Raw genomic sequence first — 26,466 nt, forward strand, 5'->3', positions numbered from 1 at the left:
AGACCGACAGTTGAAAACACTGCTTTAGACCTTCCCAGGCTCTACATATATACTGATATATGCAGACAATTGTACTCATTTAGTAGCCCATGTCCATGAAAAGAACAGCGTCATGTAGTTTATATTTCAAAGCACCAGGGGCAGACTGACTTAATCCAGAAGCATCAAAAAATCCCCCATGATATCCTCACAGCATTCTTGACTGACAGTCGTGTCCTCTCCCAAATACTCTAGGTCCTGCTTTTCAAAATGTAGTCCATAGAACATCATCATCATCATCATCTGGGAGCTGGTTAGAAAGCTAACTCCTGAGCCTAAACTTGAATCTGCATTTTAACAAGATCCCTGCATGAATCAAATGCAGTGACAATGGGCATAAAAATAGTAACAGCTGGTCTGGGTCCTATCTTCAGAGACCAGCACAATCTAAATGGGTGATGAGACATTGAAATGAAGTAGCATTTCAAAGGTTAAATAATAATAAATAAGGATACTATTCAGAAGCAGATACAAGAGTTATACATTTTAGTCAATAAAAACAAACAAACAAATAAATAAATCCTCAGTGTATTCTAGTAACCATGCTAGAGATCAGAGTTCTAACAGTTCAAGTTCAGATCAAGAATTTGTAAACCTATCAGGATTTTCTGTACAAGACAATGAGAAACTTGTATGAAGTGCTCTGAGACTTGAAACAAAGAGCTGAAAGGAACCCTAGAGGAGCAGACTTCTGGCTTCTTGGGGATGCTGCATAGTCTGACCTCAGAGGCTGGGGGGGAAGTTAGGTCGAGGCTGAGAGGCTGTTTATTCCAAGGGCAAAAGCACAGGTGCAGAAACAAACAGGGTGTTTGGGGAACACAGAGAGTCTTCATTTTGCGGTAGAGAAGGAGCTGGACTTCAGCCTTGAATAGGCGGGACAAGGTCCTGAGCAAATTAGGAGACACGGAACAGTTTCTACTACAAGTCTCCTGAGTTGGCACATTGAGATATTAGGGTTCTTTCTTTGAGAGGAAGATGATGTTAAATGAAATTTGAACAGACTTAAAGGCTTGTTGGCTTTATTCACTAATTCATGAATCGGACAGCCTTCAGTCTAGCAAATAGAAAGGGGCTCTGAGGACCTGTGCCAAGTAAAGGCGTTTCTAGGCAGAAGGCAGCAGGGACAGAGGAGCTACATGAAGTGGAAAAGTGCAGTCACTTTCCTTCGGGTGTGGCAGGGGGTGATCAGGCAGGCTCCCTCACTAGTGCTGACCAGGTGATTCCTGATTGACAGGTCTAAAGCTCCATTCCTGGGAGAGCCCAAACTGTAGCTTAGTTAAGTCTCAGATTGGTGGTAAACAGCTCCATTTGGGGCCCGCTGTCTTGTTGTTAAGAGTTCCCCCGTCAGCCAGGCGCAGAGATGTGAGAAATATCGAAGGCGTTAGCGCTACTCCCAGCCACTGCTCTGGAGTTCTCTCAGTTTTTTGCCAGATCTCTGTGTGGTAGTCACAGGTCGCCCTCGGGTTCACATTCTTTAGGTTGGTCATTCTCTTCATTTCTTTTGTGACATTCTGTTCTTTGGGGCGTCATTTGCTTGGTGGCAATGGCTGTGAACAGGCATGTAAAGTTTTTGAGAGAACACACCAGAAGGAACTGCTCTGATTATTCTAAGCGGGCTCATTCCCAGTGTTGGAGTGCACTGTGGAGCCATGGTCCCCAAGGCCCAACCAATCAAATAAGTCCAGAAAGGCCGTGGTGAAGGAGTCACTTGAAGCCACTGGCTTCTTCAGTGATCTTGTGTACCTGAGTTTCAGCGTCCCCACAGTGTCAGTCCACGTGCAGCCAGTGTTGTTGGTCACAGCACAGTGTGTGGGTCAGGGCTTCAAAGGTGATAAGCATGCAGGCCAGTGAAATGTAGGGGTCTGTAGACTGCACAGGTGGTTTTGTTCTGGTCACCCTTGCCTTGTGTCCCTTTCTTTGGACACAGAGCCTAGACGCAAAGTTTCCTGGGTCTGGGGTTGTTCACCAGAGAGAGGGAAATGGGTCCCCAGGGCTAGGGACTCTGACACGAGCGAGGAGGCTGCATGCGCCCCAGAGAATCTGAGGCACTGGAAATCAGAAGTTTGGGACAGGCAGAACTATAGAATCACCAGCATTGTGGCAAATCCAGCAGTTGTTTGGAAGTTGCATTACCACCCTTTTCAAGGGCCTGAAATTTGTGAACAATGGCATTATCTTTCTGGGCCAGAGCAAGGCAAAAGGGTGGACAGAAGAATCACAAGGACCCTTATGGTGTAGGAAATAGGGAAACATGATCAGAGAGGGAAGGAGGAATGGAAAGAAACCTTCTTGATCTGAAATCTTGGGGGGAAACAGCCTACTGTGATGTTGGCTACTTTTTGTCCTGGTCAGTTTGATTGTGAGGTCTCCAGCATTTACAGAGAACCAGGAGTCGGGGGAGCCTTCTTCAGGTGTGAAATATGCACCCACAATTTGACACCTTGTGATTTAACAGTGGTGTTGGTAGTCAAGAGTTCCTGGTAGGCCGATTGCTAGAGATCTGACAACAGTTCATTATAATAGAATTGACGGGAATTTGGTTATTTCTGTGACATACAACATCTTAAGATAATAACTGGAATTATGACTGATAATACCAGAACGTATCAGATTTCAGGGGCTTTCATACAATTTCTAGAATGCATTGATCAGAATTCTTAACCCTTCAAATCCTTAATTCCTAGTGGACTCTAAGAAGTAGGCAATTGTGAACGTTATTATACTAGCATTCTGTGGGCTAGCAAACTTATAATTACATTTCATAATATCTAGAAGAATACTCTCCCTCACAGTAAGTTTTCCAGTGTGGCATAAACCACGTAGATGGATAGACCTGACCTGCAGACAGATCCGGGAGAGCCAACTGGAGGAAGAACTCGTCACCCTTCACCAGCTTCTGCCAGTTTTCCCAGGATCCACTCTGCAGACTCCAGAGCGAGTGGCATGTAGAGCAGAGTCTGCAGCCCTGGTATCTCCCAGAACTTTGCAAGGTTTTCTCCATTGATTTTAGTTTCTCCTTGGCTGTTGTAAGGGAATAACTGGTAGCAATTTGCTAGAAAAGCCCTCAGAGTCCCATCAACCTTGGAGGTGTCTGTAAGGCCACTGACTTGGCAGACTTTTGTTCCGGTTTTGTAGACTCTTCAGATTGGAAAGGCAATTCAGAGAAAGGATTAGACCAGTGTATTTCAACCACCAGTCTGCAGACCAGTGCCGGTCTGCAAAAGAGTGAACCACCCTGACGTTGTATGAAGATTACAGACCCAACAGTTATAGACTATATAATCTTCACACAACGTCAGGGTGGTTCACTCTTTCGCAGACCAGCACCTGAAAACCACTAGATTAGACTGTGAGTGTCAGGTAAAGGAGGGTAGAGTGGGGTAGTAGGGGTCGTGTCAGTCCTGTCGTCCTTTGTTATAAGCACCTCTGTGTCTTTACTTTTTCATTAGACTTTTGCAGTAACTCTTTCAGTGGAGCTATTTTGGAATCTTGAAGCCTTCTGGAGGTTTTTGCATGCCAATTGAAATAGGTATCCCACTCTGTGTTTGATGTGGGAGCCCTTGCCTTCAACTGAGAAACTTAAATGATTGCTGTGGTCTAACTGGAGCACTCCCCATAATGACTGTCAATATTTATAAGGAGGTAAACTCAAATGAACAGAAATTGAGTTTATACAGGAATAGCAGAGGAATTACAATCCTGGAAATGCATGTTATATCATATATAGCAAGCTACTGATAAGTCCACTGAGGATTTGGGGTAGGCTGTATTAAAAGGGGGGTATAGAGTCCAGCCAGAGTCTAAACAGTAAGTTCACTGGCTTCAGGATAGAGAGAGAGTCCTGGTGGGTGTTCAGGAGACAAGTCTCGGCCTTCTGTTAATCAGGCATTCACAGAAAGCTGGACTTTCTGGTTCTTAAGTTCTGTTCTTCTGAGGGCCCAAGTGTGAGTCTCCAATTCGTGTCCTCCAGTTCCATTTTTAGATCGAAATCCTTTCACATTTTTCCTCTTGATCAGAATCTTTTGCAGAAAGCATTACTGATCAGTCGTGTCATTTAGGCATTGTTTTATTCCTTTTTCTTCTTGATCAAAGGTGTTGTTATATGGTGTACATGTGCCCTAGAGCAGAGAAGGATCACCCTCAGGTATCTAGTCCCATGGAAGAGGGAAGTGGCAAGTGGAATTCATTGGCCTCATTTGAACAACAAGAAATGTCAACAACCAAACTGTATATTTGGATCAAGGTGGCTGAGTCAGGGGAACAAGGAGGTCCAGACATGACATCAGCAGAGTTGGCAGTTGGGACTTGGCTGGTGTCCTCTGCTGATTTGAGAAGAACTATATATTCCCGTGAGATTAGGTTAAGTGTCCTGTATGAGCCTGTGTTGACCATCTCCATTTTATCTCTACATAAGTGACTCCATTTTAGTTTCGGTCTACATTTCCACTTTTTTATCAAGTCCCTCTTAGGAGTTGATAACTCATATATGGCTAGATGTTTCCTCTGCCAGGCCTTTATCCAGTTTGTTTCTTTGTCTTCATGATGCCATGACTGGACATCATGGACTTCCTTCAGGGTGAGAAAAGCTTTCAGGGTTGGTGTCCACTAAAAAGCCACATTTGAGCAGCTTCTTATAATAGATCGAAGTGGAAGGTCATGGCAGAGGAGACTTTGTGAAGGGCATAGGCGTTAGATATCAGTTCAAAATATTGGGCAAGCATCAGTCTATTTGGTTTATTATTTTTACAAAGACTAGAGAGACAACAACTGAGTACTTTAAAAATCACAACACAAAATAAATGACAAATAGATTAGAAAGACTAAATTGTAGTATAGCTCTAAACCCATGAGCCCAATCCTGTTGGTAACCCACTGAATAAATCAAAATTCCAAGATGAGTCAGATTAGATTTATTTTCGAATTTTATGTAATTTAACCTCAACTTTCCCAGAAGTGTTAATCCAAGTACAAGTGGTGTGGACTACAGACAACCTCCTTATTTAGCTGAGAGGTAATCAGGGCTCTCCTGTGGTCAAGGATAACTTTAGCTAGAGATTCGAGGAATTTTTGTGGGGCAGCTAACGCCTTAGTAGCAGGGTCGGTGATGTTTCCAAGGGTTAAAGGGGTTTCTGACCATAGCCTCCTCTGTACTCACTTCGAACCCGACAAGTAGGGATCTGTCAAAGAAAATGAATCCTGAATGCCTCTTAATAAATCCCATCAAACTTGATCTAAATTCAGGGGGAGTTGATTAGTGAGGTGTCTCCGTTTGGTCATGGACAGGTAGGGACACAATACATGACCTAAGTACAAGGCATTGCCTGGTTACGCGGCAGCCATTTAGGGTTCAGAGGCCCAAGGAGCATAACCACCACAGACAAGAAGAATAAATGCTGTCAGGGCACAAACCACTCCTGCTGGAGTGGCGTCTTTAATGGATTCATCAGCATGGATTGTTGCATTTGCCTATTTGCCCCTTCAAGCTGTGGGAGGGGTAGGGGGTGTTAGGGTTTTGGTGCATCTGGGAAGTAAATCTCCTAGCCTAAAATACAAAGTTATCTTAAGTTCCTTGTAAAGGTGGAGAATGCTGGTACAATTTTCCCATCATTGGGGCAGGTATGATTTAGTCATAGGAACTTGTGGGTTGCAAGTGTCCTAGGGTTTGCGTCGGTATTTGTGTCTGACTGGGAAAGTGAAGTTATAATCAGAGAAGGGGAGGGAAAAAGTGCTGAGACCCTGGCTACGAAAGCCAGCACCGAAGGGAACTAGGGTGTTGTTTATGGTGGCATTAGAGAGAGAGGAAACACTGCTTACAGGAAGGACCAGCATCTCCAACAGCATGGGAGACGGAGTTTTAGGTGGCAAGTCCCGCAGCCTGAAAGCTTACCACCCTGGGAAATCACCCGGAAGATACGAACAAGGGCATTATATACACAGACGAGATCAAGGAGCAAGGGGGAAAGGGCAAATAAGAGAAAACAAAACAAAACAGGAAAGTAGAAGAGTTTGATTAGTTTTCTCATGATTTTCATAGTGAAGGAGAACAGTGGTGGAGATCAAGCTCTCAGCTCCACAGGCCTGGCCCGGTGTTTGGGATCGCTGTCTGCATCCAGTGTCGTCGGCTTTGGCTGCCCAGAGAGCTTGGGTTTGAGACCACTGGTGGCTTTGCTGGTCCATTCAGGTTCTGTGAAGCCTTTAGTTTGGGGTGGGTGAACCAAGGTCAGATGTCTTCAAGTTGAGCTGTGCGGGAATTGGCGAGCAGTACCAGGAAAGGTCGTCTCCAGTGAGGGAAGAGGGAGTCCTTTAGTTGATGTCTTTTGCAGTAGACACGTTTTCCAAGAAGTAGGCTATGAGGGAGATCAGGTTGTATTCTTCTATGCACAGGATTCTTAAACTTTTGAGGAATGTTTCTGGAAAAAGAGACTAGGTAACTAGCAATATTTTAATAGGTTCCACTGGATAGTGTGATGGTCAGAGCATGGAGAATGAGGCTGATGCATGCATCTGCAGGTAACTGTTTTGCAGGGAGCAAGCTTATATTTTTCGTAAGTTAAGAAAGGACGTTAGATTCTCTGGACCAGTGACAGCACCTGGGTTCAGGAAAGTTCCCGACTCACAAAATTTTCTTGGGTTTTAATGGTGCCACACTAGTCCTTTCTACCAACCCTGAAGACTGAGGATGATATGGGCAGTGTAGCCTCCATGTAGCATAGGAAGGACTCTGTATGGAGTTCTTGGGTTGCCTGACCTGTAAAATGAGCTTTGAGGTCACCATGCAAAAAAACTCATCCCATGTAGCGATGATGTTTTCAAGTAATTTCTTTGCTACAAAAAAAGGCAGTTGCTTATCAACAGGAAAAGCTTCTACCTAGTGAGAAACATACAGACCATGACCAATACATATTTGTTCACTTGTTCTTAACAATTATGTCAAGATATCAAACAACCAAATCTTGTTATCTTACTTGCTGACAAATTTTGTAACAGAGATATCAAACTTACTTGATTAGTAAACCCATGTAGAATAAAAGTTGTATTTCTGTATTATAGTTAAGCTGTTAACTCTGAATCATATCTATTTTAATTAAACCAATAAACTTAAGCTTTTATTTACTTAAGATTTAGTCTAAATCACATGAACTTGAAAAAATCTGGGTTAACTGTTTATATTTCTGAGTGTTTTATACAAACTAATTTTGTCAATACCACCCAGAAGTAGAAAAATATTACACATTTATAATGTACATATATAAACATACAGATTTTTAAATTTTTGTTTAAAAATTTTAGCCTTGAGACAAGTACAATAATGCAAAACTCACTAGTTCATAGAAGAACAGATGGATACAAATTGTGTTTCTGGCAGAAACTTGAAGATTCCATTTCTTCAGTTAAATGTTAGCTATCTCAGAGCCAAATTAATACTTCAATGCATGAGCATTTTCTTGAGGTTGGTGGGTGACCTAGTGTCAGTGGAGCCTGTTCTGTGACCAACTTATCCTAGCATGAGTCTTAGAGTTAGTTGGCAAGCCCTCGAACAGCTTTAGTGCTTAGCCTGTGCTCATCAGTTTTGCAGCTTTGCTGTCGAGATTCCCATTGACCATAGAACCATTGTTCCTTTACCTCGTGTGCACATTAACAGAGCAGCAGCAACCAGAGATGGTACTGAGGACTGGCCAAGAGAAAGCCTTAGGTGAGCGCCACCAGCATTTCCCAAGGTGAAACCGGACTGAACCGGCAGACCTTGGCCAGTGGGGACTGTCGGCTAAGCAAGGGCCCGTGACTGGTGCTCCGGCAGAGCCTCCAGATTCCCCCTGGACTGGAGAGCCAGTTAGATTGACAACAACCCAGGGAGAGCTGAGCTCGGGACCCAGAGGGACTTCCCCATGAACCTCAGAAATGGGGAGAAAGAGAACTCAGAAGGTTCCAGGGACCAGTGCCTGTGTTTCTGGTCTGTGAAGCTGTGTGACTTCCTTGGGGGTCAGCCACTGACCCCCAAGCTGTTAAGAAACAAAGTTCAACTGATTAAATCTGCAAAATCCTTTTGGCTTTATTTAAGTTGCAACTTAGTTCCTTGAGGAATCAAAACTATGCTTGTCTTACAAATCTTGTCTTTGAAAGAACAGAAATGCAGCACACAAAGCAATTCAGAGCCCACCTGTCCTTTGCACTAATCCCAGAACCTCCCCTGTTCATCTGAGAAGGCTGCAGATATTGTAAAAGATCTGAATTTAGGAAACAGTTTTCCCCTTTGCCTTTGGGGTATAAATGTTCTTCTACCTGGTCTTCTCCAGGGGTTCTCATTTGGGCTTTGTCTTTGAAATGCAGACTTTGGGAGGTAATTCTTATCTGAAGGAAAAAGAAAGGGGAGGCTATTTGGAACTTAGGCAAATAAAAGATCGTAAGTGTCTTCTCCACAAATATTAATGAAAAAAGTTTTAGCTACTGAGCAGGTAACCTTCATTTATTTGGCTCCAACTGTTTTTCCATAAACTAGTGAGTTCAGGCTCACGGCCCAGGGCAGACTTGGAGCCAGGACTCGCTAGTTCTCTGTCCACCTCCGCCCCTGCCCTATACCCGCACTCTCAGGAGGAAGCTGACATCCTCGTAGTGGGAGAGCCGCTTGGCCTTGCTTCAGCGTATGCCCATCTCAGACCCAGGGACTGTGGCTGGAGGACTCCAGTGGGCCCGCCCGAGTCACTTGTCCCCCCTGGGAGAGGGTATGGGTGACGCCTTCAGGACCACGCGAAGTCGCGGGGGGACTCCACCAGCCCCACACTCACCCCAGCAGACAGCCTGTGTCCACTGTGGGGTTCAACCACCTTTGGCCACCAAAAGTTTCTCAGTTGTTCAGGCACAATGGCAAAAGCCACTTTTGTCGGGGCAGAGAGGGAGTTGGCCAGTACGTTGCTTTGCTTCTGAAGCCACATTCAAGCAGCGTTAACCAAGGTTCCAGCGCAGGACACTCAGTAAAGCCCACAGTATGCTCACAGATACCTTGGGATTTTCCAACTTCCATGGGTTTTCTTTCACAAGCCAGGTGAGAAACATTAACAAAATCCAGAATGAGTTCATCCATTTGCTCCTAGAGAAGTCAGCAAGTCACAGAAAAACAGTGATGACGGACTGTTCTCAGTTGTAAACTTGTTCCTGAGGCTGCTTCAGGTGCTCTTCAAACTTGCTTTTCTCGGAACCACACTGGGTTAGGGGCTCTTCCTGTCACCCTAGCAGTAGGTATGGGGAGATCAGCAGCACGGCAGAGACTCTTCTGACATTTATGGAAAGTCCTGTGTTTGCAGGTAGATCTTTCTACCCCCTCATTGGCCTGTTCTCGGGGGAGGTCAGACTTCATAATCCAGCCATAACCACACAGACCTACTGACTCAGTCTCAGCCCAACGTCGTCTCAGGAACGTTACCCTAGGCCTTAAGCACAGCCTTCCCTGAAGGACGCCGACCTGGGAGACTTGAAAGCCTTTTACTTTCTGTATGCTTTCTTGTATTATTTCCATATACCTTTTTTATAACACAAACATGTTATTTCATATAGTCAGCGTTGATTCAGTTTTTAAAAACTCATTTCAAAATACGACTCCAGTTTCACTAAGAGGAAGCTTGACATTTTAAATGTGCTTCTAGGACAGAATAAAGAGCTAGTGGTGGAATGTGTTTAGCCCCAGGTCCCAGGAGGACAACCCAGAGCAGCGGTTCTTTGGAAAAAGAGCCCTGGGAAGTCCAGCCCAGGGGTTCTGTCCCGCACTGCACAGGAGGATCACGTGGGGGCTTCGAAAGCTCCCCATGCTCAAGCACACCTCAGACCACCTAAAGCAGCATCTCTGGGGTGGGGTCCACACCTGAGTGTTCTTGCGATATCCCAGGTGATTCTGGCACACAGCCCAGCTCATTAGTAAGCGTTAGCTCCACTCTCCTGCATAGTTCAAGGTTTAGGTTCCGTTATGTGGAGTATTCAGTCTGTGAGAGCCTTCTGCCTGCTCAGTATGGCATCAGGCCTAGTTCTGTGGACAGGGAACACTGCTGATGAGTATGAAACCCACATAAATGAGCACACACTTCTGAACACAGGCTGCTAGAGGCCATTCCCTACTCACCGTGTCCTCTCCTTGGCCTCCCTGCAGGAGCTACAGTGATGGCTGTTTCCTGGATGCCTCCCTCTATCCAGAACTAGCTGACGTCCAGTGGTGCGGGCAGGAGAAAGCCAAGCCCGGGACCCTCGTGTGAGCCAGCGGCCTCGATCTGACCACCTCGCCGCCATCCTGAGATCACCTCACTGCCTCTCGTTTGCCTTACCCAGAGCACTGGCACCCTGCACCAGCTTCAGCCCTCAGCACTTTTTCTCCTGTCTCCGCATCCCCTCACACTCGGAAGCCTGACTGAGGAGACATTCTGGACGTTTCCGGTCCCACTGTGTGTCCCAGGGCTTTCTTGCCCACAGAAAGCCAGGCACCTGTCCTCAGTAGCACCTTGGTGGCTGCCCCCTGCCATGTCAGCCCTCAGGCCAGGAGCCATCCGAGAGGCTGGCTGGCATCAGATTCCTGTGGACAGGAGACTGTACAGAGAGCAGGAAAGGAGACTCACTGCCAGTGATCCGGGAAGACACTTGAGCTGGGCCAGCCTGCCCCCTGGCGGCCAGCTCAGCACTTCAAGAGAAGGCTGCCTGATGGGATGCCTGGTTGACACAGACATTCCTTGGGGGAGTGGGGAGAATGAGAAAGGATGCATCAGAGGGTCATCGTCGGTTCTATGCTGCCAAAGATTTAAAAGATTAAAAACACACGAAAAATAAGAGGGGCCAAGAGGAAGACATTCTTTGTGCAATGAAATCTCAAATTCTGAACTGCTACAAGACACCATGAGTCAAAGTCAACCATTTGTAAATTGTTTCCCCTCTATCCCTTTCTCTTCCCGGTCACCTCTCCACGGAGAGCCTAAAACACTAAGCTGATGTGATGGTGAGGTCAGCGGGGTCTTGGCTGGCGGGGCTGACTTGGAGCTCCGTGAGTCAGACGTGGAGCAGCCGGGCCTGTGGGGAACAGTGGTCACCCTTGGCCCTGCTCTGCTCCCAAGCCCAAGACAGGGCTGCTCTCCTCTGGGGATTTGTAGGAAATGTAAGGCAGGCAGTGATTGCCAAAAGTGGTTCTCTCTCATTAAAACAACCAGTAAAATTGTATACTATTTTTTTGCACAAGGTGTTTCATTATATTTTTTATGGGAAACCAAGGGAAAAGCACACTGCAATTCATTCAAAGTGTTTAACTGTTGTGGCTCATTTTATGTTTGGTAGCACTTGTGTGACAAAGAGCTCAGATCTGACCTCAGTTACCAATGTGTCACTTATTCAAAAAACCCAACTATGCCCTTAGGAAGAGTTTACTCCCGTGTCTACTAGGCAGAGCAGGGCTGGAGAAAATGCCAACTCCCAGGACGCCCGTGTGCCTACAGCATCGTCAGCCACCTTGATGCACCACATTTGTCTGCAGCCACCAAAAGAAGAAAGAAGAGCAAAAAAGGTTTGGGAGCTGCACGTTTACATGTGTTTTGAGCTACGCTTGATACACAACTGGAAAGCCATCAATCTTCAAAGGCCTCAGAACTACTTTTATAATAGTAACAAGTGCACACTCTTACTTGGGTTATTCAAAAGGTATAAACACGGTCTCCACAGAGGTGCCATGCTGTGCTTTTGGTGCAAGTGGGTGGCGGGCTGTTTTTTCTCACTCTTAATGACTTCCTATCCGAAAAGCATTGTACAGCCAGAGACAGGAGCCGGGGAGGGGATAGTTTTGTGGGAAAGCAGGACTGAAGTCAGCTTTAACATAAAAAGAAAAATCTTCGTTATTCATGTACATGGAATCCAAGAATAATAGACTCCACCAGACCAGGAGGGTGTGGATGGACCTTAAACAAAATACCATCCTGCAGCCTCTGCTGCAGCTGGCAAAGCCTGTGGACTCAGTAGTCTGGGACCCTCTGGACAATGCAGGGCTGGTCGGGGAGGCTCTGTGGGAGGCTAGGTTACTGATACCAGTTTGTGAATGGGATTAATATTCACAGAACACTTTAAGGTAAACCCTGCAGTCTAAATAAAACTGGTTATAATGTTACTAAGTGATTTGGGGGGTTGGTTGGGGTGAGGGTGTATTGTTTTTGTTTTGTTTTTTGTTTGCTCTTATTTTGATGGTTAAAGCCACAAACAGCAGAGTTTTTTCCCTTCCCCACTTGGAAGCATTATACATCGGGCCATTTTTTTTCTTCGCCCAAAAGCTGATGTGTGGATAATCAAACTGACCTATGTGCAACAGGAAAAGTCAAAGGGGAAATAGAAAAGGTAACATGGTTACACAACATACAGTAGTTTGACATTAATAGTCTGAAGTCAATCGGGTCAAGCTTTTAGCCCAATGGGTCTACAAGGAATGAGAAATGAAAATTATTTCTAAACACCCGGGTTCTGGATTCCGGGAGGCAGAAAGGAATGGAGTGGGAGGGGGATTACAGTTCAAACATCATGAGAGTCTGGTAGTAAAGACAGAGATGAAGTAAAACAGGTTTTACTGTTTAGCTGTGTTTAGTGACTACAAAGTGACAAAGTATTAGTCCTTTGAGACTGACATGATGAATGATCAGTGTGGTGGGAAACAATATAGTATACAAGCACTTGCAAGCTCTTTATAGATCCCTATTTCTTTAAAATGAAACTAGGAACTAGGAAGCCCCTGGTCGGATACAAAGCCCCTACTGGATTCTGTGGATACGTGTAAGAAACTGCCTGTTTAGCAAGAAGACTGGTGAAAACACATCAATCAGACTTTGTTATGAGACAGGTGGAGTTTTTTATTTTATTATATGGAGGTGATTGTTGGAGATGTTAAAATTTGAATTTGTTTTCATTCAGTATTAGTTTAGTTCTAAATATAGCAAAACCCATCCAGGTGCTATCAGATGACCAGTTACTGCTTAACTAACTAGGTGTAAAGTTTTTCTTACACATTGTTAATAGTTTATTACAAGTTGTGTAAAATGGACTCTAGTTTAATAATGGGAGGGAAAGGATTAGGTTGCTCCTGAGACTGACTGTAGAGCATGTAAAATGATTTTACTGGATTCTCTTCAACTGTAATCAATGAAGAAGATGTATGTTGTAGACAAAGTTGCAGAATTAAAAATAAATCTGCTTTTAATTTATTCTTTTTGTATTAAGAATTTGTATAGTACCTTTACATTTTGCAAAACAGTGTTGTTGACACTTATTAAAGCATTTTTAAAATGAAGAGCTCTCAGTTACTTCTTGGAGATTTTGTTTCTGAGGGACGAATGCTTCGGCATGCTCGAGGAATCTGAAACTCGGGTGCTTGTGTCCTCACTAAGGTCATTTTTTAAAGTTCATCTATAGGTGCTATTCATTTTATTAATTTTTTTAATTTTATCTTTTAACTACAGTTTGCATCCAACATTCTGTATTAGTTTCAGGTGTCCAGTATAACTGTTAGACAACCATATAGTTTACACACAGGCCCCCTCCCCTGATATTCCAGGTGCCCACCTGGCACCATAGGTAGTTGTTATAATATTGTTGACTACATTTCCTGGGCTGTGCTGTGCTGTGCTGTACAGCCCGTGACTATTTTGTAACTACTAATCTGTACTTCTTAGTCCCTTCTCCTTTTTCATCTAACCCCTCAACCATCTTCCCCTTTGGCATCCATCCATCTGGTCTCTGTAATTCTGTTTCTATTTTATTTATTCATTTATTTTGTGCTTTAGTCTCCACATATCAGTGAAATCCTACGTTATCCGTCTTTACCCAGCTTACTTCACTTACTGTAATACCCTCTATCTCGGTCCATCCATTCTGTCACAGATGGTAAGATTTTGTTCTTTTTTTACAACTGAGTAATATTCCAGTGTGCATATGTACCTCAGCGTTTTTATCCATTTGTCTGTTGTACAGATGCTATTTTTATTGTCTTGATGTTGTAGATGAATGTGGTTCATTTAGTAGAGGTTCTTATTCTATTTCCCTTTTGTTACTTATACAAAGATTACATATTCTCAATTATGTATTTTTCTTACTCCATAAAAGGATGTGGATTGGAGATCAGCCTTTTCAGGATGCTATTTTAGTACTTATATCACTATTCATGACAAATTGTTACCCATACACATGCAGCATGTCACAGGTGTGGGCACTGTTCCCACCAATTAGCCCCGGTGGAGGAGACTCCCTGGGCTCTGAAAGTCAAGCATAGCCTGTCTCCGTGTGGGTCCTGGTTCTGTGTCGAATGCACAGGGTGAGATGCTTAGCCTCTTTACCACCACAGCTGTTCACCTCTGCTTACACCACAGCTCAAACTCTCTCACCGACCCTTCACTTCGTATCACCAAAGCAACAGCCGACTGGACCTGCAGATACAAACAGCCTCATGGTTATGAGCAAAACGGTCACCAGCTGACTTCAGTAGAGACTTGGCCGCAGTCGAACCCCTGCCCCCTAACCTAACCCAACATGCATCTGTTAACCAGCAGAAAGCTAGAATTTAGCAACCAAGAACATCCCTAGGCAAAAAGCCCTCCCCAGATGGATGCCACCAGAATGGGCCTTGCCAAAAATGAGTGCAATCCCTGAGAACATAAAGCATGTCTGGAAGTGAGCTCATTGAGACAGAATTTTATACTTCCTAAGCCTTTCCCTGGGAAAGCAACTAAAGCTTTCTTGTGTCAAGATAATCTACACTAATTTCAAATAAACAAGGATCTCCTACAAGTCTTTTACAGGACAATGTCACAGTTTAGTAAATAAATCTAGTATCTACTCAGTGGGCTCTATTACATGAAAACAACTCCCACAGGAAGCTGGGACTTTTCCATTTCTTCCCCACTACTTCCTGCCTTTCACCACACACACACCGCCCCCTTATGAAGTGCCACAAAGCAATTCCAAGCAGTTATCTTGGTTATTAGAGAACACACACACCAAAAATCCCCCACCAAACTCCAGAAGAAAGCGTTAGAAATAGCCAGGCCTTTCTCTCTCCCACAAAACCAAGTCAGAAAAGCTCAGACATAAAATTCTCTCGAGGGCTTGCAAGCAGGCATCAGGCTGCAGTTCAAGGTACTCACTGCATGGTCTGTGCTGCAGAGCTTCCACTCTGAAGAATTAGACAAATAGGCACACAACCACAACATAGGGGGAAATCAGTTTATCAACATTAAACAGAAGGAGGAGATTAAAATGAGTCCCAAGGATAAGATGTCAAGTGCATAAACAGGATCTCTCAGATTCCTCATTCAAGGAGATGATTGGTCAGAGAGACAGAAAGGAAAAGCTACAAGAACCCGCAGGAGCATAACGGGTATAACTCTGCCTGGCACAAAGCCATGCTCCCAGCACAGTCAATATCTATTCGGGCAAGAACTGAAGGGCCCGGATTACAGTTCAGCAGATTGAGCAGATTGGTTGGTACAGCCCATTCATTTATAACTGCCCCCCAAGATATTTTATGAGACCCTTTTTTATCTCTTCATAATTTGTACCCCAACAACCTAGAACCATTTTCTATCAAACTCATTCCAATCATGCTTTCATCTCCCCACCCAGTCTACCAAAATCATTCTTGCCAAGGTCAAAGATGATTCCCCACAAAGCTAAAATCCAACTGTTTTTATTTTACGTGACTTACCAACTGATCCCTCTTGCTTTTTATGGTAACATTTTCTGGGATCCCAGGTTTTCCTCCATTGAGTATATGACTCTTTCTTTCCAATCCCAGTGGTGGTTTTTCTTTATCTCCCTGACGTCTTAGCAGTGGGGCGACCCAAGTTCAGTTCTTGGGCTTCTCTTCCTTATGTGCACTCTTTTTGTAGCCCGCCTCTCAAGTCATGGTTTTAAAGGTTATCTCTACATCCTGCACCTTCTCTCTGAAACGTATATACCCTACTACTACCTACTCAACCTCTCCACACGAATGTCTAACATGATAACATGTCTAGACTGAATTTCTGAGCCTCCCCTCCAAACCTGCTGCATTCTTCCGCCTAGTTATGGGCAACTCCAGCCCTCATTGCTCAAACCAGAAGTCTTGGACTCATCCATGATTGTTCCTCTCACACTTCACATCTCTCACGCTTCAAGTCTCTCACACTTCATGCCTTCAGCAAAACTAATGAATGTAAAGTCCCTTCATTAAAGAGATTGATATTATATTTGGGGGCGGAGGGAAGTAGAGAAGAAAAAGTAAACTATATATATATATTAAGACAGTAGGAAGTGATAAGAAAGCAGAGACAGTGGACGATTTAGCCTTTGAGAAGGAGGAGGGACTTTTTTCTCAAGTCAAGTCAGGAGAACTGCTGGCAGGTGTGGAGGTGAATAAACCTTAAGCTTGCTCCATATTCACCTGGTGTGAGAAAAGTAGGTGAGGCCACGCCCCCAGTGGGAGGGTCAGGGCTGGCAGGGCAGGGTCGGGACAAAGCCGAGTGATGAGGGTTAGGTTATATAGCCTGAGGAATGAAGATGGAAACATATTCCAGGCATCACTTAGGGCCCAGCTGCCACTGGACACTTGGTGGCTTTGCACTCCCTCCTGACACTTACTAGCCAGGGTATGGGGGAGCACACCGATTTTGTAGTGTGGTGTGGCAAAAGGACAAAAGGGTAAGAGAGTGGCAGTGACTAAAAGGATGACAATGGCATCTACATGGACCAGAAAGAAAGAGAAGCCAGGAAGGTACTGAGAAAGCAGAAAAAAGGAGTCAATAGGATGATGCCTTGAAAAGGCTGAGGAACAGCAGAATAAAGGAGTGAGGGACAGGGTAGGACTTAGTGACCAGACAGTAGGTAAATGCTCGTTTTCCTGTAACCTCAGCTATCCCTGTACATAGTGAACTGCACAATCTAATCATCGCAATGTGGGAAGTCCCCATGTCATGCTGATGCGTGCTAGCGGAACAAGGATTTGAACTTGGGTTGCTGGGACAGGACCTGGCTTTCATTCTCTTTGTTCCAGAGCTGCAAATCTGATTGCCTGTTGTATCAGGGGACCAAACCCACACCAATTATTTTAACAAAGATTTGATAAAAAATTGTTGTTAGCCAGATAGTGAAGAGGTGACAGCCAAAGGAGATACTGAGATGTCACAGAGGTGACGAACACAGGAAACAGCTACCGCTTTTAAGGATGGGAAACAGAGACACGGGATTATCAGGATTAGAAGCGGTTGAGTGACGGCCTGTGGAGCTGGGATTCAGACCTGAGGAATGGACGTTGCTCGGCTGGCACTGGTGCCTTGGGACCTTGGCACGATGCCACAGAGCCAAGGTCAAACCTCCAGAGGGTTCCCGGTGGAGGCTGCTGTGAGCTTTGAGTGGCACGATGAAGCTGAACAAGTGGAAAGCCTGTGAACTTGCACCAACTCCTGCAGGAAGTAATTCTCGTCACTGAGCTGTGTCATGCCTGTTAGGGACCAGAAGCTAACGGAGAACAGCAGATCACTTCCGCCCTCCTCCGGCCCAGTCTCTCGTGTGCTTACTACTGGAGCCACCTAAAACCAAGCCGGCTGACGAAGAAGTGTGGCCTGCAGACGTTCAGCACCAGGCAGAGAGTAGCAGTGTGGTTGGCGCCGAGAAAGGACAGCTTCACGGTGAGTATCTACTGACCAGCATACTAGCCTTTCACATCTGAGTTGTGGCTGGTCAGCTTACTAGCAACCTCAAGTCCAGGGGTCTCCAAACTTTTTACACAGGGGGCCAGTTCACTGTCCCTCAGACCCTTGGAGGGCCAGACTATAAAAAATAACTATGAAGAAATCCCTATGCACACTGCACATATCTTATTTTAAAGTAAAAAAAACAAAACAAAACGGGAACAAATACAATATTTAAAACAAAGAACAAGTAAATTTAAATCAACAAACTGACCAGTATTTCAATGGGAACTATGGGCCTATTTTGGCTAATGAGATGGTCAATGTCAGGCTCCATATTTGTCACTGCTAGCCGTAAGAAGTGATATGACGTGCTTCCGGAGCCCTGATGCACAGAGTCCCACGTCACCGGAAGTAGTACTGTACGTGAGCGACGCCCGTGCTTTGCGGTGCCGCCATATACAGTGCTCCTCTCACTGACCACCAATGAAGGAGGTGCCCCTTTTGGAAGTGCGGTGTGGGCCGGATAAATGGCCTTAGGGGGCCGCATGCAGCCCACAGGCCATAGTTTGGGGACTCCTGCTCAAGTCCCTGGGGAAAAGAGAAACTAAACAGCCCAAAAATCAAATGCAGACTTCTAAAATCTGCTATAACATAATGCACAGGCCAATTTCCAAATTATAAATTATTTTTTTGTAAAGGACAAAAAAAACCCACTTGTATTCTTTTGGCCCATAATCCAGCCTGAAACTGTGCACCACTGCACAGCAGTCAGACTGACAGCAGTGAGGGCTCTGCAGGCCGGGTGATCCCCGAAACTGTGCACCCCGCACAGCAGCCAGACTGACAGCAGTGAGGGCTCTGCAGGCCGGGTGTTCCCCGAAACTGTGCACCCCGCACAGCAGCCAGACTGACAGCAGTGAGGGCTCTGCAGGCCGGGTGATCCCCGAAACTGTGCACCCCGCACAGCAGCCAGACTGGCAGCAGTGAGGGCTCTGCAGGCCGGGTGATCCCCGAAACTGTGCACCCCGCACAGCAGCCAGACTGACAGCAGTGAGGGCTCTGCAGGCCGGGTGATCCCCGAAACTGTGCACCCCGCACAGCAGCCAGACTGACAGCAGTGAGGGCTCTGCAGGCCGGGTGATCCCCGAAACTGTGCACCCCGCACAGCAGCCAGACTGACAGCAGTGAGGGCTCTGCAGGCCGGGTGATCCCCGAAACTGTGCACCCCGCACAGCAGCCAGACTGACAGCAGTGAGGGCTCTGCAGGCCGGGTGATCCCCGAAACTGTGCACCCCGCACAGCAGCCAGACTGACAGCAGTGAGGGCTCTGCAGGCCGGGTGATCGGGACGATCGGGACGATTGCACGGGGCCCACGCCCTGTGTGCGAACAGATCAAATGCTGGCCCCTGAGCCAAACACCTAAAAGATGAGATCGGTTCATTCCCCCCACACACAAGCCTCCCACCTGCCAAGAACCTTAAAATTATACCTACAAAACATAAAGACAGAAACCAGTGAAGGAAATGCCTCTTTTTTCCCTAAACCAAGCCTGGCCACTTTAACATATAAATACACTCATATTTTTTCATCTTAAAATAAAAGTCCTAACCGTGTATCTCCCTCTACCTACTACCACATCTCACGTCTCAGCCAAATGTCTGGGAAGAGAAGCCCTCAGTTCCTGTCCTCACTTTCTCACGAGCCATTCACTGCTTCACTCCCTGCCTGCCTGCAGGCACACAGCCCCAGTCACCTGGTGCCATAGCCAATGCAATTTGTAGTTTTCCTACCCGCCTGACATTTGTCTGTGTTTAGGGAATTATGTATGGAGTGCTTACCAGCCAGGCACTGGGGTAGGTGCTGCTATCACAGAAAAGAGGGCATATGTGATCCCCATCCCCATGGGGCTCAATGGAGGAGCCATTCCTGACAATATCCAGACTCTTTGCCTTCCACTGCTCACCTTTGCAGGCTTCATTTATATGCTACTTAATCTCCCTGTTCTCCAAGTCTCCTTTTTTTTATTATACATATTTTCTTAAAGCAATAATTTCTATACCAATGACTTCAATTACCTTATAGATCAGGGGTCGGGAACCTTTTTGGCTGAGAGAGCCATGAACACCACATATTTTAAAATGTAATTCTGTGAGAGCCATACAACGACCTGTGTAAGTTACGCATTATCCAATACAAATCTGGTATTGTCCCGGAGGACAGCTGTGATTGGCTCCAGCCACCCGCAACCATGAACATGAGGGTAGGAAATGAATGGATTGTAATACATGAGAATGTTTTATATTTTTAACATTATTTTTTTTTAGTAAAGATCTTCTGCGAGCCAGATGCAGCCATCAAAAGAGCCACATCTGGCTCGTGAGCCATAGGTTCCCGACCCTTGGCTCTACTCTAATGGCAAAACAATTTAAAATGTTTTCATTTAACAGTTTTATTTTACATTGAATGCCTCATTTACTAAAACCATAGGTTTCAAGTTGCTCTATAAATTCAGTCACAGAAAAAAATGCGATCTTAGCATGTCAACTTTAAGAAAGTTTCCTCATGAGTTGTTTTGGTCTGATGGGAAGAGGACAGTTCAGGCTGCAAAGGGGCATGAAGGAAACTTCTGGGATGCTGCTGGATGTGCTCTGCATCTAGGTCTTGTTTTACATTTTGGTATATTTACACATATCAAGAATCATTGAGCTCAAAATGAAGATCAGCACACTTCACACACTGCACTGTTTGTTGGTATGTTTTATCTATTGATTTTTTTTAGAGTGAGAAGAAAGAGAGAGAGAAGTAGGGGAGGAGCGGGAAGCATCAACTTGTAGTAGTTGCTTCTCATATCTTCTCATATGTGCCCTGTCCGGGCAAACCTTGGGTTTCGAACCGGCAACCTCAGCATTCCAAGTTGATGCTTTAACCACTACACTAATTACTTCATTAAATGACTTTGCAATTACCACTTTAGCAAATATTTTAACATAGAAAAGTTTGGGTTTAGGATGGAGATTCCAAGATGTCAATGGACATCCAAGTAGGCAGACGTCCCAACTGCTACCTCCCAGGACCAAATTGAATTACAACTAAATTTAAGAACAATCATCCTGAAAAACCAACTTTGGACTAAATGAAGAGGAGTCTATAACCAAGAATCACAGAAACCACACCAAGACTAGTAGGTAGGGCGGAGACACAAACAGGGCTGCTGGCTCCCAGGAGCGAGTGGCTGAGGGTTCAGAGGGACTTTGACTGCAGGGAAGGTCGCCTTGAGAGGGGAGGGTCCTCAACCCCAGGCCAGGACCCTGGCCTAGACCCCCAGAGTGTAGAAGAGGCACCCAGATAGCATTTGGGGTGAAAAGAGCCAAGATTTCTGTCTGTGAGAAAGAGACAGGAGCTCTCAGAGATGCGGGCTCCATCTTAAAGGGCCAGTGCAGAAAATCTTGTTTCCAGCCACTTACCTGGGGCTCCAGCAGGAGGGCTGCGAAGACTAGAGTCATGTGAGGAGGGGGTGAAGTTGGTGGCCCAGGGAGAGACACTGGGGGACAGCCTATGGAACCCCAGTTCTGAGACATTCTCCAATACTATAGTCTCTATCTTGTTCAAATGACCCAGCTATCCCACTTCTAGAAATATGTCCTAAGAATCTGAAAACACTAATTCAAAAGAAGATATGCACCCTATGTTACAAAAGCATTGTTTACAATAGCCAATATCTGGAAAAAACCCAAGTGCCCAACAGTGGACAAATGGATAAAATAGCTGTGGTACATATACACAATGGAATACTACATGGCTGTGAAAAAGAAGGAAATCTTACCTTTTGTGATGGCATGGATAGACCTAGAGAATGAAATAAGCCAGGCTGAGAAAGACAAATGTCATATGATCTCACTTATATGTGGAATCTAATAAACACAATAAACTGAGGAACAAAATAGAAACAGAGGCAGGGTTACAAGGAATAGAAGGACAGTTGTTAGAGGGAAGGGGGATGAGGAGTTGGGATCAAAGAAGGTGAAGGATCAGCTAAATTATATATACATAACATAGATACAGAAGTCAGGGCAATAACTGGCAGAGGAAGAGGGGTGATGGAGGCAGGGGGAAGGGAAATAGAGGGGGTGAAATGGGAATGCAGAGAGACTTTGCATGGGGATGGGGGCACAATGCAAGGAGTTGAGGGTGTTATATTGAGTAGGAGACTTGAAATCATATTAAATTTACAAAATAAAATAAAAAGATTTAAAATAAAAAAGAAAAGTTTGGATTTATACCTTTACCAAGAGTAAGCAAACTATGGCTCACAGGCCACCTGCGGTTTTATAAATGAGGTGTTACTGGGACACCAGCAGGCAGCTTTCACTCTGCAGCTGTGGGGTAAGTCGTTGCCACGGAGACCTAGGATCCTTTAGGGAAAGGTTTGTCAATACCAGATTTAAACACAAATGTACACTGCTCACAAAACTTAGGGGATATTTCATCGCTTCATATTCATTTTGAAATATCCCTTAATTTTTGTGAGCAATATATTTAAACTGTTCCTTTTTTAGGATAATTCAAATCAACCTCATGTATATTCTTAAACGTCCTACATAAAGCACTCCCAGACTAAATGAACACGTTATGTGCACAACCTAAATAGACTCATAACCATAATTCCAATGCATGGTAATGTACTTCACATTTAATATGTTATAGATTCTTTAATATCAACAGGAAGATTCTGGAAAAGAAAAAAGGCATAATTAATTTTGAGAGTAAATGTGTGTAGTGACCGACTACATCTATTCTAATTATATATACAGGCAGTCCCCAGGCTATGAACAAAATAGTTTCTGAAGGTTTGTTCTTAAGTTGAATTTGTATGTAAGTTGGAACAGATATATTTACCTATTAAATACAACATACACAGATGTTTGTCATAATAGTATTTATTTTAACCTTTCTGTGCATATAAATACATTTTCTTTTTCTTTTATTTTGTGACAGAGACAGAGAGAGGGACAGATAGAGACAGACAGACAGGAAGGGAGAGAGATGAAAAGCATCAATTCTTCCTTGTGGCACCTTAGTTTGTTCATTGATTGCTTTCTCATATGTGCCTTGACTGGAGGAGTGGGGGGTGGGGGGATGGGAGGTGGCTACAGCAGACCGAGTGACCTCTTGCTTAAGCCAGTGACCTTGGGTTCAAGCTGGTGAGCTGTGCTCAAACCAGATGAGCCCGTGCTCAAACTGACAACCTCGGGGTTTCGAACTTGGGTCCTCTGAGTCCCAGTCCAACACTGTATCCACTATGCCACTGCCTAGTCAAGCATAAATACATTTTCAAACCTACAGAACCTATCTCGTTTGTAACCTGGAGACTGCCTGTATTCTATTTTTTAAAAATCAGTTTTTAAAAAAATGTTTGGGAAAGCTCACCCTTTTCCGTAGCTTTCTGAAAAGGGGTGTGAGACAGGACTGTTTCTGAGTAGCACTGTTCAGTTACCCTGCACACTGCGCCTCACATAATCTTCTCTGGCATTCAGCTCTTTAGCCCAAACACCGAGAAGGAACTGTTGAAGGAAGGGCTAGATTTAGACTACAATGACACCCAGTGGTTGAACAAGTTATAAAGGTTCTTAGTACACAAAACAGTATATTTACCTTACTTCCCCATGTATAAGAGATTCCCATGTATAAGACTCACTTTAATTTGGGGGCCCAAAATTTGAAAAAAAAAATGCATTACATAAGGCTACTGAACTCAAGTTTTACTAATCTACAACAATGAGCACAAATATAAGCACAAAAAATGAAAAATACAAGTAAAAAAATCTTCAACCACTGTATAAGACCACCCAGTTTTTAGACCCCAAAGTTTTTGAAAAAATGTGCATTTTATACATGGGGAAATACGGTATTATCTTCCTTAGTGTAAATTTCCTGACTGATTACAATATCATCCATTAATATTTAAGTAGTCAACTATACCTGCTTATTCTGTAATGGCTGGTTTGAAGTAGTGCTTTTGACAATTCACATATTTCTCTATTCTATACACATTCCTAGCTCAAAAATAATACATTTCCCCCTAAAAAAGAATGACCAAATTACATGACTAACTGGTAGAAATAAACTATTACTTGTATTTCTATTATATAAACTTCACTGCACCTAGATTACCAGCCATACTATGTGTGCTGTGATATTTAATCAACCCCTAAGTATTTTGCAGTAAAGACAATAATCAATTAAAATCCCACTAAAGTGCCTAACTAAAGGAGAAGGAAAGAAAGGAACGAACAGAAAAGAAATGCTGACCCATACCCTCTCCCGACCCCACCCCGGAAAACGACCACCGGGCCCCTTGGGTTCGGTTCCCCTGTCCAAAGAGCACCTTAGAGGCAGACAGACGGGAAAGGCTGAGGAGAACATGCCCCTCCAGTGCAGTCCCTGTGTCATCCTATGTAAGGAGAGACGTCACTCCAGGAGAAAATTCTAGTTCATAACTAGAGGCAGACAGACGGGGAAGGCTGAGAACATGCCCCCCAGTGCAGTCCCTGTACCATTCTATGTAAGGAGAGACGTCACTCCAGGAGAAAATTCTAGTTCATAGCTAGTTCCGTGCCCCATCTAGTTCCACATCATCTCCTGAATGGATTCAGAATCCTGATGACTAATATGCTGTTCTTAACCTGTAAATGCAGGTAAAAGCATCTTGCATTTCAGTCTCGTGACCAAACACAAATAATTTGTAAATACATGCTGAAATGAACCTGGGATTTGCAAACACTCTACCTAAACTGAAGACAGGACTGCCGAGAAGAAAGGTGGAATGAGCATTTCACAGCACAAATAAGCAGCTCTCCACAGAGCTGTGAGAATGAACAGTCTCTGAAAGGTCACTGATGTGTCTGCTTTTATCACTGCCAATGTCTTCCTACCTCCTTCCTTTCCTTATGTCATCACCTCTCTCCGAAGCTACTAGCACTCTCCGCGCACAGCACTCCTTGCCAGAGGTTGTAAATAAATATAGAAGAACTCCCCAAACTTCGTGCTCACTCCACTGCTGTAATTCTTTCCTTTGTGTTAACATTAATAAGTCAGCTTTAAAGAAAGTGCCACGAGGAGCATAAATATACACGGTCTTCGAATAACCCGTGTCCAAGTGCACAGCAGTGTCCCCAACAGTGTGCATGCAGAAGGGCTTCCTGAGCTTCTCTTCCCCGTCTTTAGTCCTTGACATCCCAAAATACAAGAACGGTTCTTAACCAACCAAAATGCCTTCCTTTCTTATCCTAAAGGTATCTACCTTAAGGAATTTGGTAATGATGTCCATGTCTTTATGATCATCACCTTTTCCTAAAGACTCTCCCAGGGCCTGCAGAAAAACAATGCTCCCGCTCATGAATAAAAAGCAAAACTGGAATATGTATGCTGTCAACACTAGTCTAAACACAGCTCTTCATTACACAGACTGTCCATTTATATTTAAAAGCCTAAAGGAACTTCTAAATAAATTTTTTGAAAAACACCAATTTGCCATTTAAATTTTGAAAGCATGTTATCTTTTATTTTTTTATCTTTTATTATTTATTTATTTATTTTGAAAGATAGAGAATGAGAGAGAGACAGGAAGGGAGATTAAGGGTGAAAGCATCAACTCATTGCTGCCTTCACTTTAGCTGTGCATTAATTGCTTTTAGTATGTGCCTTGACAAGGGCCGAGCCAGTGTCCTTTTGTTCAAGCCAGAACCCTTGAGCCTTTTATGCCAATGACCTTTGGGCTCAAGCTGGTGAGCTTTGGGAATATGTGGATGATTCCTCTGCTCAAGCCAGTGACCCTATGCTGATGAGCCTGTGCTCAGAGCCAGCGACCTTGGGGCTTCAAACCAGCAAACCCAGCATTGTGGGTGGACGCTTGAACCACTGTGCCACCACCAGTGAGGCAAAAACACGTTATTTTTATGAATCAAAAGACAGAAGAGGGGTAAGGAAAATGCCTGCTAATGCACAGGAGATTCCTTTCCAGGGCAACAAAATCATTATAAAATTATATTGTGATAATAATTGTACCACCCCATGAATATACTAAAAACCACTGAATTATGTACTTTAAATTGGTAAATTGTATGGTATACAATTTCTCAAAAAGCTGCTAAAGAAAAAAGAAAGCCCAGAACTGGTTGCTCACATCAATTATTCCAGAAAAACTAGTCTACAGATAGAGTAAGGAATGATGAAAGGAAAAGGAAAACTAACACTCAGCATTTTCTTAAGTATTAAGAGCTTTAAACTAAGCCATATCGTTTGTTCAAGCTAGTTATTTGGATACTACAACATTCACTTTAACTGAGATTACATTATCACCCCACATTAACATACTGACAAAAATTAGAAAGCAAAAGACTACCCAGTGTTGACAGGGATGTAGGATGTGAGACATACCCTGCTGTTGGGGTACAGACTAGTACGGCCATTCTTTCTAGAGAGCAACTTAGCAGTACTTAGACAAGTTGAATAAATGTAAACCCAGCAATCCCACTTCTGGGTTCATGGGGTCGATGTACAAGATTATTTATCACAAAGTTGTCTGTTGTAATAGGGAGCTGGGAACAATCTAGTTGTCCATCATTAGAGGAGAACAAAAGTAAAAGGTAGTGAATGCTATTATGAACTATTACTTGATTGGTTTGCAGCCAGGGTCCCTAACCCCCTCCTCCCTTAGTAAATGAAAAGAATTCTGACAAACAGGATGATCCGGATCACTGCTCC

At 44.2% G+C, this 26,466-nt stretch overlaps 2 protein-coding genes across 8 annotated transcripts in view; one reads left to right on the forward strand and one right to left on the reverse strand.

Annotated features, from left to right (window-relative positions):
- The window catches only part of FRMD4A (FERM domain containing 4A), a 681,483-nt gene extending 668,242 nt beyond the window's left edge, over window positions 1-13,241 (forward strand). For 6 of the 7 annotated variants that reach the window (XM_066279107.1, XM_066279109.1, XM_066279111.1 and 3 more), the window contains one exon: window positions 10,175-13,241. In XM_066279107.1, the coding sequence (XP_066135204.1) occupies window positions 10,175-10,277 (103 nt within the window). In that variant the 3' untranslated portion in view covers window positions 10,278-13,241. The remainder of the gene's footprint in view (window positions 1-10,174) is intronic. The other variant, XM_066279106.1, reaches the window with a different exon arrangement.
- A 9,152-nt stretch (window positions 13,242-22,393) lies between these two features.
- PRPF18 (pre-mRNA processing factor 18) overlaps window positions 22,394-26,466 on the reverse strand; it is a 53,240-nt gene continuing 49,167 nt past the window's right edge. Inside the window, 4 exon segments of the mRNA XM_066233065.1 lie at window positions 22,394-22,432; window positions 23,131-23,195; window positions 23,198-23,264; window positions 25,004-25,072. Of these exon segments, the coding sequence (XP_066089162.1) occupies window positions 22,394-22,432; window positions 23,131-23,195; window positions 23,198-23,264; window positions 25,004-25,072 (240 nt within the window).

Source organism: Saccopteryx bilineata, chromosome 5, assembly GCF_036850765.1.
Source record: "Saccopteryx bilineata isolate mSacBil1 chromosome 5, mSacBil1_pri_phased_curated, whole genome shotgun sequence".
NCBI lineage: Eukaryota > Metazoa > Chordata > Mammalia > Chiroptera > Emballonuridae > Saccopteryx > Saccopteryx bilineata.